This window comes from Rattus norvegicus, chromosome 6 (assembly GCF_021556685.1).
Source record: "Rattus norvegicus strain SHRSP/BbbUtx chromosome 6, alternate assembly SHRSP_T2T, whole genome shotgun sequence".
NCBI lineage: Eukaryota > Metazoa > Chordata > Mammalia > Rodentia > Muridae > Rattus > Rattus norvegicus.
Genome location: NC_141539.1, coordinates 97,464,257 through 97,475,274, shown reverse-complemented (window position 1 = coordinate 97,475,274; position 11,018 = coordinate 97,464,257). Strand labels below are relative to the sequence as shown.

The 11,018-nt window shown below is 43.6% G+C and overlaps 1 protein-coding gene and 1 long non-coding RNA gene across 9 annotated transcripts in view; one reads left to right on the top strand and one right to left on the bottom strand.

Moving 5' to 3' along the window:
- Positions 1–3,877: 3,877 nt before the first annotated feature.
- Positions 3,878–11,018, bottom strand: part of Pcnx4 (pecanex 4) — a 50,693-nt gene continuing 43,552 nt past the window's right edge. For 4 of the 6 annotated variants that reach the window (XM_087554766.1, NM_001329383.1, XM_087554765.1 and 1 more), the window contains 2 exon segments: positions 10,697–10,883; positions 3,878–4,688 (listed from right to left, as the gene is read on the bottom strand). In XM_087554766.1, the coding sequence (XP_087410892.1) occupies positions 4,437–4,688; positions 10,697–10,883 (439 nt within the window). In that variant the 3' untranslated portion in view covers positions 3,878–4,436. 6 annotated transcript variants of the gene reach the window in all.
- LOC102549502 (uncharacterized) overlaps positions 5,009–11,018 on the top strand; it is a 79,777-nt gene continuing 73,767 nt past the window's right edge. Inside the window, exons 1-3 of one of the 3 annotated variants that reach the window (XR_015623117.1) lie at positions 5,009–5,154; positions 8,796–9,016; positions 10,126–10,240. This is a non-coding gene — a long non-coding RNA (uncharacterized LOC102549502). Of the gene's footprint in view, positions 5,155–8,795; positions 9,017–10,125; positions 10,241–11,018 lie in introns of those variants that run through there. The other 2 variants (XR_015623115.1, XR_015623116.1) reach the window with 2 other exon arrangements.

Genomic DNA, 11,018 nt, shown 5'->3' with positions numbered 1-11,018 from the left:
GCCTGATCTAGCAACTGTTAAATGAATTCTGTGTGAGTCTAAGTTTGGGAACATTGTGTTATTTCCTCTGCCTGAGATAATCAATCTATACTGAGAAGAGCTTCATTTTGGCCCAGTTTTGGAGGCTACAGCCTAGGGCTGACAGACCCCACTGCTTTGGGCTTATGGTGGCACCTCTGGTAGGACAATGCCACAGAGTAAAGGTACTTTTGTCATAGTTGTGGTTACATGGAGAAGGGAAGGTGGGAAGGTGTCTTAGTCAGGGTTTCTATTCCTGCACAAAACATCATGACCAAGAAGCAAGTTGGGGAGGAAAATGTTAATTCAGCTTACACTTCCACATTGCTGTTCATCACCGAAGGAAATCAGGACTGGAGCTCAAGCAGGGCAGGATGCAGGAGCTGATGCAGAGGTCATGGAAGGATGTTACTTGCTGCCTCTCTTATCCTGGCTTGCTCAGCTTAGAACACAAGAATATCAGCTTGTCTATAGAACACAAGAATATCAGCCCAGGTTTCGTACCATCCACAGGGATCATACCTCCCCCCTTGATCACTAATTGAAAAAATGCCTTACAGCTGGATTTCTTGGAGGGATTTCCTCAAGGAAGGCTCCTCTGTGATAATTCCAGCTTCTGTCAAGTTGACACACAAAACTGGCCAGTACAGAAGGATAAGAAAAAACTGGGTTCCTACTGTTCTGATACCCTATCCTCCAAACTTGTCATGAGACTCCACTGCTGCCGCCAAGTGCCATGTCTGCATCCATGTCTGGGGTCTGTGTTGATGTCTGTGCCTCTGTTAATGTCGGTGCCTGTGTTAACCAACAAAAAGTACCTGGATGTCTGTGATCTATGCTGCAGCCTGAAGGCATGCTGGTGTCTGAGGGCTGTGCTGCCCCTGTGGGTCATACTGATGAGACAGAGTGACCTGCTGTGCTCTGAGGGCCTTGTCTGGGTCCATGGTTTTCTACTGCATCTGGGGGCTGTGTCTGTGGTCTGTGCTATTGCCAGAAACCATGAGCAAGCCCTTGATCTGAACTCTAGCTGAGACTCCTTTAGCAGTGATATCAATGACTGGAGACACAATTGAGAAAGAGGGACATCAGCCTGCTCTTTAGAGCTCAATAGTGGGATTCTGTATTGGAAAAAAATTAAGAGGGACATAAGGCTTCTCTGAATTCCTACCTTCCAAGTATCAGCCCCCTGCAAAATATCAGCCTAAACAGGAGCTATCAAAGAGAACTCTTAAAAATTATCCTAAGGATACTGAAGGGTAGCTCTCTACAACTGATGGTTTCTGGCAGGGTTTATGTTGTGTTTAGTTTTTAATCATCACTGCCTTTGCTCTTGGACAGGCTGAGCTACCAAACACTGCCCTGTTTCCCTTTTGTTTACCAGGCTTTAGCTCCCGGAGGTGTATATGCTACCAGTGCTCTCTGAGCTTCCCTTGAAACCTGTAGATAAAACACACATAGCTTGTTACTCTACCATTTGCCTTCTTGTCAGAATTGCTGGACACAGATATCTCCCAGCTGATACCTCCCTTACCAATTTATTATCTCCACCTCTCCACCTGCCCTCAACTTGAGTGGCTATTCCCACCAAGTCCCTGCCAGACATCCTTGGCCACCTGCATTCTTCTTCCTCCAAAGCATGGCAGAAGAGCTTCTCTTGTTGATGCCTGCACCAACACTGTACCAAGAGCCGGACATAAGCTTGTGGGGTTAAAAAACACACCCTCGGGGTTGGGGATTTAGCTCAGTGGTAGAGCGCTTGCCTAGGAAGTGCAAGGACCTGGGTTCAGTCCCCAGCTCCGGAAAAAAAAAAAGAAAAGAAAAAAAAAAAACACACCCTCAGGTGAATGCCAAATCGTTAGCTTCATTTACTGAATATATACCCCAAGTTCAGGGGGTGGAAAATTCCAGGAAGCACAGTAGGAAAGCCTGGCTTAAGGCCTCAGGAACAAAAGACTAAACATGTGCCCCAAATTTACTGGGGAGAAATCCAGGAAGGCCAGCCTAAGCCCCAGGAACAAAGACTGAGAACAAAAGACAGGAAGGAATGGACCTTCACCCAGGTGTATGACCCTGGTGCTTTGCCACCTGGCCAGGGTGCTCCTTCCTGGGAAGAAAAGGCTTCTACGTGCATCAGCAGGGCTTAAGCTGGGGTGGAACACTGCAGGGTCCCAGGAGGGTCCTGCCCTCTCTCTCTTTCCTCTCTTCTCAGGCCTTTTCCCCTGAGACCTGGAAATCCTGTCTTTACCTTTCGCCCAACAATTGTCCCATGAGTTTCTTTACTGACAAATCAAGGAATTATCGTGAACAGATTCTTAGCATCAGGATCTCCTCTTACAGGTGTAGGTGAAAAAGGACTCGATTTTATTTAGTGGGGTGGGCCACTGGGAGTTTAACCAAGTATGAACAATGCAAATTGAACTTGTTTTGGAGGGAGGGTGTCACAAGGGTCAGGGACAGACTTGGAAGTGAGTGTGATCAGGGTGTACAAGGTGAAATTTCCAAAAAATCAACAAACAATATTAATTTGAAAAAAAAAAGTTCCTTCACTTGCTTCTGGTGCCACTCTGTAGAAAAAGCAGTTCACACAGGGAAGTTGGTTGAATTGTGATAAGTACTCTATTTGTATGGATGGTCCATCATTGTAGTGGTTTGAATGAAAATGGGCCGCACAGGCTCCTCAGATGATGACCTGTGTGCCCTTGTTGGAGGAAGAGTGCCGATTTGGGGTGAGCTCAGTTTCAAAAGCCTGTCTAGGCCCAGTCTCTCTCTGCCTGCTGCCTGTGGATTAAGGTGAAGGTCTCAACTCCAGCTCCAGCACCATGCTTTGTTTGAGTGCTGCCACCACTGTGGTGGTTTGAGTATGCCTGGTCCAGGGAGTGGCACTATTAGAAGGTGTGGCATTGTTTGAATAGGTCACTGTGGGTGTGGGCTTTAATACCCTCATCCTAGCTGCCTGGAAGTCAGTCTTCTCCTAGTGACCTTCAGATAAAGGTGGAGAACGCTCAGCTCCTCCTGCACCAGGCCTGCCTGGTTGCTGACATGCTCCCACCTTGATGATAATGGACTGAACCTTTGAACCTGTAAGCCAGCCCCAATTAAATATTGTCCTTATGAGAGTTGCCTTGGTCATGGTGTTAGTTCACAGTAATAAAACCCTAAGACACACTAACATGATAATGGGCTAATCTCAGAATCTGTAATCAAGTCCCCAATTAAATCCTTTGTTCCATAAGAGTTGTCTTGATCATGGTGTCTCTTCATAGGACTAAAGCAGGTTCCCATCTGCTGAGTCTCAAACCCATCGTCTTTCTTCCCTCTAGATAACTAATTCATTTCTAGGCAGTGAGAGGATAATGATGACTTTCTGATCACTTTATGGAAGTTTCCCTTCGTTTCCAAATTTTAGCTCGTGTACTTACAGCACTGGTGGCCCACTGGGTAAGTCAGTTGTCAGTATTGTGTATGGAGTCAGAACTACGGGATGTCTTCAGCTTGGGAGACACATGGTGAATGAAGGTCCTGTTTCATTTACATTTGACTGAAGTATGTGGAAAGATGGATAGTACTTTGTTGGAGAGAGGCTGGCACGGTCTCTCAGTTGGTGAACTGCTTGCCATTTAGGTATGGAGACCTGAAGTTGTTCTCCAGACCTCATGAAAAAAGCCATGCATGGAGGCATGTACTTCCAATCCCAGTGCTGGGGAGGTGGACATAGGATGGGCCTCACAGTCTGGCCAGCTTAGCCAGCAAGCCCCACATCCCTGAGAGAGATGCTGCCTGAGGTTGACCTCGGGCCTCCACAAGCATGGGTAGGCCCCAATTCACACCGATATCCATCACAAAACAGAAAGAACAAAAGTTAGCTGGTGAGATTTTATTTCAAGTGCTTACGGTTTCCAAACAAAGTATATGAAAAATGAATACAATGAATGGAACAGTTCACACCATGTTAAATGCTACAACAGTATATTCGAAAATACCAAACATTAATTACCTTTCAAATAAATATATGTACATGCTATGTTAACCATTAAAAGGACCCATTAATATTTAAAAACACTAATATGAATGTCCTTTAACTATGTAATTACATACCTGTTCACTTTTTAAAAGACACATCACCATTTAGACATTTGACAAAGCAGTAAAAAACCATCTAATCTTGTACAAATTTCTCTAGGTACCAAAACCAATCAGAATTCATACAGCACAAATATTGGCCAACGACTTTACCCATCTGAGACACAGAGGAGCTGTTGTTTGAGTCATTCAACTGGCTGAGAAGTAGCTCCGCAGACCTTAGGTTTCCTCTCGGGCATTCTTGGGGCAATGAGAGTCTCGGGAAATTACAACACTTACACTCCTACTTTTCAGTTAGAACCTCCTCTGATGTGCTTGCATTTGGATGAAGAAATGAACTAATACAAATGTATATGAAGAGGTTTGGAAGAGAAGATTGGATATCCTAAGGGAGGGTCAGCGGCCTGCACAGTGAGGTTCCTCAGCAGGAGTGGGTGAGCTTGGATACTGTAGCGCTCCTCATCATCATTGGTGGCATAAAGCAGTTCCCATGAGAGGTTGGCCCACTGACCTCGAACAGCCTCAGCATTCAGCTTCCCGATGTGCACTGAGAGCTCCTGAAGCATCAGGACCCTCGAGGTGTAGACGCCCTGGGAGTGTAAAAGGAGACGGGAGTGAGCACCACAAAATAAAGCAAAAGTGTCCACCAGGCAATGGAGATTGGTGTTTTAAAATGTGCCAGTTGCTTAGCTTTAGAATGGAGAATTGCCCTTCAAATAAATATGAGAAGAAAAATTTCACTTAATTATGAAAAATTTCAGTGAGTCTTCTCTGACTCCAACCCACCACTTCAGTTGACCTGGCAATGCAGAGCAGAAAATGCTAGTTACTGGACAGATCTGGTAGTGTCTCATTGGTGACAACATAGCAGACAAACAACTTAATAAAGGAAGGTCTGCCCCACCCCTGTGAGGAACATCTTGGCAGCAGGAGCAAGAGGCAGCTGAGCACATGGAGTCCACAGCTAAGGAGCAGAGAGAGGAGAGCTGTTCAGCACCTTCTTCCTTTCCAGGAGTCTGGGACCCAGGCCCACGAGACTGTGCTCCTCCCCACAAGGTTAGGACTTCCCACCTGGATCCAATCTAAAATTTTCTTACAGATGCGCCCAGAAGTTTGTTTTCGTGATGATTCTAAATCCTTCCCAGCTGACAGATAAGATTAATCACCATGTTGAATAATAGATTGCCTAGGCTCCTTTTAAAAAAGTTTTTAAAAGATATATTCATTTATTTTATGTATATGTGTACATTGTAGCTGTCTTCAGACACACCAGAATGGGGCATCTGATCCCATCACAAATGGTTGTGAGCCACCATGTGGTTGCTGGGAATTGAACTGAAGGCCTCTGCAAGAGCAGTCAGTGGTCTTAACCTCTGAGCCAACTCTCCAGCCGTTTCACAAAGTTTTAATGAGATGTGGTTCAGTTTCTGCACACTTTGCGCATTTCAATTGTCAATTTATCACACAATGGCTCTTGGGCATTCCCAGAATATGCAGTAACTACCACAGTACATCCTGGACCAGTCCTCATGGCTTCACGAAGAAACACTGCACTCTCAGCTGTCACTTTGCTAACTCCTCAATCTGTTCCACAATGGCTCTCGACCTGTACAGAGTCACCCATTCAAAGTTCACCCCCCTTGTACTTGAACCATCATCCTTCATTCCTTTCTGTGGCCACAGGTATACTATAATATAGCCCATATACTATATACCTTACTCCATATCCGCCATCTGCTGATGCACAGTTGGGCTGCTCCTGCCTTTCAGCCACGATAAATACCACATTGTGAACATCCGTGTGCAAGTTTTTGTGTCAGCCAAACTCTTTTGCTCTTTTCCAGTACAAGAGAAGATTTATGTCATGGTTCCATGACCAACTCCTTGAGAAATTACTAGAGTATTTTGCCAGCATTAGCCTATAAGGGTTCTAATCCCCTCACTCCCTTGTCAAGACTTACTGACTTTTTATTCTAGCTATTATAATGCAGTAAAATGTTGCAGCTTTTGTTTTTCTCTTGGGTAGTGCTGGAGATCAAGGTCAGAGCCTGAACATGCTAGGCAAGCAATTTTACCAGTGGGCTACATGCCTCAGCCCTACTTTTATTATGATCATTAACGATGCAGAGCATTGTGTGCGTGTGTGTGTGTGTGTGTGTGTGTGTGTGTGTGTGTGTGTGCATTCGCACTCTTTTTAGTTACGTGGTATCTGTGGAGAAGTGTGTACATAGCTTTTGTCCACTTTCAATTGGAGCCTCTGTTTTTATTAGATCTATATTATTTACATACATAGTAACAAATCTTTTATGAGATGTGCAGTTTTTTTTTCCCATTCGGGGTGGTTTCCACTATTTGACAGTATGCTTTAATACACAAAGGTTATTTTTTCAATACTGTTTTATGCTTAGGAAGGATAGAGTTAAATACTGTATTCTGTGTAGTAGAGGATGACGGTGAAGTCTTGATCCTCTTGGGGAATAGAATGTGTCCTGGCCCAACCTGGGGTCTTGTACACATAAGGCAAACACTGCCAATGGGCAACTTCCCAGTCTTGGTCAGCCTACTTAGTTACTTTCTTCATTTTTGACACAGGGCACATGAAGTCAGGATATATGAGAATTTGTTATAGTATGCATAGCCCTAAACTGCTCATCCTGCTGCCTATACCTCCTAGGTGCAGAATTAACAGTCCTATGTCACCTTGCCTTGCAAGTGGGGAAGCGGTAACTGAACCCAGGGCTTCAAGCATCCTACACAAGCACACTAGCAACTGAGCTGTATCCTAGAGTCAAGGTTTCCCTTAAAATGCTCCTTTTCATTTTTATGTGTATGGATGTTTTACTTGCATGCATGTCTGTATACAGTGTTTGAGAGGGCCAGTAGAGGGTATGTACATGAGTACACGGTCACTGTCTTCAGACACACAAGAGGGCATCATTACAGATGGTTGTGAGCCACCATGTGGTAGCTGGGAATTGGATGCCCTCTTCTGGTGTATCTGAAGAAAGCTACAGTGGACTCATATAAATAAAATAAATAAATCTTTATGAAAGAAAAAAAGACTTTTCTGACTCTTCTGGGTTCTTTGACATATCATGAGGTTTAGAAAACCACTCTGCCTATTTTCACAGCAGGCAGCTGGGCCCTGACTGGAACAGTGTTTGGTCTGTGGACTAGTTGGAGGAGCATCACCATTTAAACCTACATGCGTTATGTGTGTGGGTGTTGGCCTGCATGTGGGTCTATGTACCACTTGCATGACTAGTGCCCAGGGAGGTCAGAAGAGGCCCCAGATCCCTAGGAGCTGGAGCTGCCGGTGATTGTGTGCCATGCGGGTGGTGGTGAAAAATGAATTTAGGTCCTCTAGAAGGACAGCCTGTGCTCTTAACTGCTGGGCCATCTTTCCAGTCCTAAGTACTAGCATTTTAATAATATAGTTTTATTCACAAACATGGGTTGTGATGGTTTGCATATTCTTGGCCCAGGGAGTGGCACTGTTAGAAGGAGTGGCCTTGTTGGAGGAAGTGTGTCACTGTGGGTGTGGGCTTGGTTGGAGACCCTCCTCCTAGCTGCCTGGGGATGCTCAGTCTCTTCCTGGCGTCCTGTGGGTGAAGATGTAGAACTCAGCTCCTCCTGCACCATGCCTGCCTGGGTGCTGCCATGCTCCCACCTTGATAATGGAATGAACCTCTGGACCTGTAAGCCAGTCCCAATTAAATGTCCTTTATAAAGCTTACATTGGTCATAGTGTCTGTTCACAGCAATAAGATCCTATCTAAGATATAGGTATTTTATAAATATGAGTAGTTTTATTTTATTGATATTGATTTAGATTTTGATTCCTTCTTTCAAGAATGTTTTACAGTTTTCACAGTACATGTTTCATACTTATTACATTTCTGCCTAAGTATTTTATGTATGTATGTATGTATGTATGTATGTATGTATGTATGTATGTATTTACTTATTTTTGATACAAGGTCTTGTTATACTGTCTAGGTAACCTGGAATTCACAATCCTCCTGCCTTGGTCTTTTGCACATAGGGATGGAAGGCACAAGATATTCCGGCTTATATTTTACTTTTTTTTAATTAAAAATTTATTTATTATGTGTGTGTACACAGACACACATCACAGTGTACTTACGGATGTCAGAGGACAACTTTTAGAATTTGATTCTCTTTGACTATGTGGGCCCTGAAGATTTAACCCAGGTCATCAGATAAAGCAGAGGAAGTGCCTTTATCTGCTGAGCCATTTCAGCGGCCCTTCACTCTTTTGGAAGTGGTGTCTCCTTATTCTACTTTGGTTTTGGTCATTTCTGGTATGTAAAAATACAAAATATTTTATGTTGATCAACTTTTTATATCGTATAATTAAACAGTTTTAAAAATGAATCCTTATATTCTAAAGGTAAGATTCTGCTCCCTGTGAATAATGCTCCTTCCTCAGTTCTGAATTGTAGGACAGCAGTTTCCTTTCTCCTCACTACTCTGCTGTCACGGCTCAGCTCTTACAACAGACATTTATACCAAGCTCAGTGGCACAGGTCACCTGAGTGACTGAGACAGGATGGTCATAGATCTTAGGTATTTATGAATCGCACAACAAGCCTTGTTGAAAGGCGGAGAGAGAGGAGAGGAGAGGGGGAGAGAAAGAAGAGAGATTGGTTGAGGTTTGTTTTCCACCGTTCTAGAAGCCGAGACTGCAATCAGGACTCAGCATGGCGAGGCAGTGCTAAGGGTTCGTTCTGGCTCAGAGAAGGCCGCCTTCTTCCTCTGCCTTTGTGAGGTATCCAATGTGTCCTTGTGTTGAAATGGCCACTAATCCCATCAAGGAGCTCAGCGTTCATGATCTCATCAGACCCTCATCACTTCCCAGTGCACTGGGCAGGACTGTCCACATTGCACTCTCATGGTAACTATACATTTTTATATTAATTGCTGATAAAATGTTCTTACTATCATTATGCTGAATTTTGTTAAATGAGTTTTTTCTTTTTATCTACTGAGATAATTATAGGGCTTTTGTTTCTTATTCTGCTGTTATTGTGTATTACATTGATTGGCTTTCTAAAAGGTAAACCAGTTTATATACTATTTTGAAACAAAAGCTCTTTCTATAGGTGCTGATCAGTTTGTCAATACTGTGTTGAGGATTCTGCATCCATTATGATGGAGTCAGTTCTTTGCCCGGTATGACTTTCCCTACTGCTCTCTTCTGTGTAATTCCTAGAGAGCACATTCATCTCTATAACAAGCCCACGGACACACCAATTGCACACCTCATGTAGCCACAACACGGCTAATGAATCGTTTCTTTTGGGTAATGTTTCAGGACTCAACTTTAATTTGATTTCTATTCATTATTTTTCTTGGATATTTTGGATGCAGTCTGGGTCTGGAGATGTTACCCTTCTATGTGGCTCCCTGACAGAAACTCCCACCTCAGGATATAACACTTCACGGTGTGCACAAGGAACTACAGGCCTTTTCAGCTCTCCTCTTTCTTTTTTCTTTTTTTTTTTTTTTTTTTTTTCGGAGCTGGGACCGAACCCAGGGCCTTGTGCTTCCTAGGCAAGCGCTCTACCACTGAGCTAAATCCCCAACCCCTAGCTCTCCTCTTTCAATGAACAGCCTCTATCACATGAACAGGCAAGCAGGATCAAGGACAGACTCTGGACAGTATCATGTCTATGAAAAAGCCTCCCATGAGAGGAAGGGGCAGAGGGAGTCCATTTCCTGACTGTCTGGAATCTACCTGGGTGGTCATAGTGGGGAAGAGAATTTGGAATGCTGGCATCCTACCCCAGGATGGGAGCAGAGGAGGGCGAGCCTTAGGTTCTCAGCCACACCATTGTAATGGAGTTTCTGTCTTGCTGAGGAAGGAGGCAACAAGATGTGCTTCACATAGAGGTTTCCTGCTGTTCTCTAAAAATGGATTTACTACATTTAGAAAAGCTAATGTTTCTTTATTTGCTATATGCCTTAGCATGGTAATATAAATAAAATCTTTTCTGTTGGCAGATGATGCTGAACTCCTCTCATTCTGCTGTAGAGCTAGACAGACCTGAAACCCAAAACAGGCTCCAAACATCCATTTTCTATTGGCTCAATTAGAGATAATCTAAATGAAACAAAAGTAAGCAGGAGGTTTATTTTTTAAGGTCCTCAGGTTGAAGTCTCTCTGGATTCTCAAAGATTAGATTTGATTCAAATGAAGTCTATATGTCAGCAAAAAAAGTAATATACAACTTACAAATGAATTTCTCTTTTTGGACGTAACATTAAGTGGTAATTCTTACACTTGAAGGGGGAATACTGAACCTGAACACGTTTTTGTCAACTGTGCTATGCAGATTTCATGCCCTGTCTTTAGGTCACCTGCTGTGTGGTAACTGCACAGCATGGTATATTGTCCCTATTCAGCCACAGAAGGAAATGAACTGGCTAGTCCAAGTTACACTATCTAATAACAGAACCAAGGCTATGCCTTCTAACTGTTATTAACACATTATCCACAGCTAGAAAGTCACATCATCTGTCAATTCACATTCTGACATCCAATCTTGAAGGTTTCTGCAAGGAAATGCCTTACCATACTAGACTCATACCCCAGGCAGAACAAACACGGCTTTTCTTCTAGAATCGCTTCCTTCCACTGTTCTTCTGACACTAAGCCGATGTACCAGTCCCTCTCATACTCTCTGAGGCAGTTGGTCAGTTCTTTAAAGCCTTCTATTGGACCCAAACTTGCTTTATCAACCATTAGTTTCAGTGTATACCTAAAAAATAGGAACACAAACAATTTCAGAATATTAAAAAAATCTTGGAGATGAAAGCAATTTTTAAGCCTTGGAAGTGGAAGTAAGCCACAGAGGGCACAGGGGGACACACATGTGACAGAGGCGGAGGCAAGG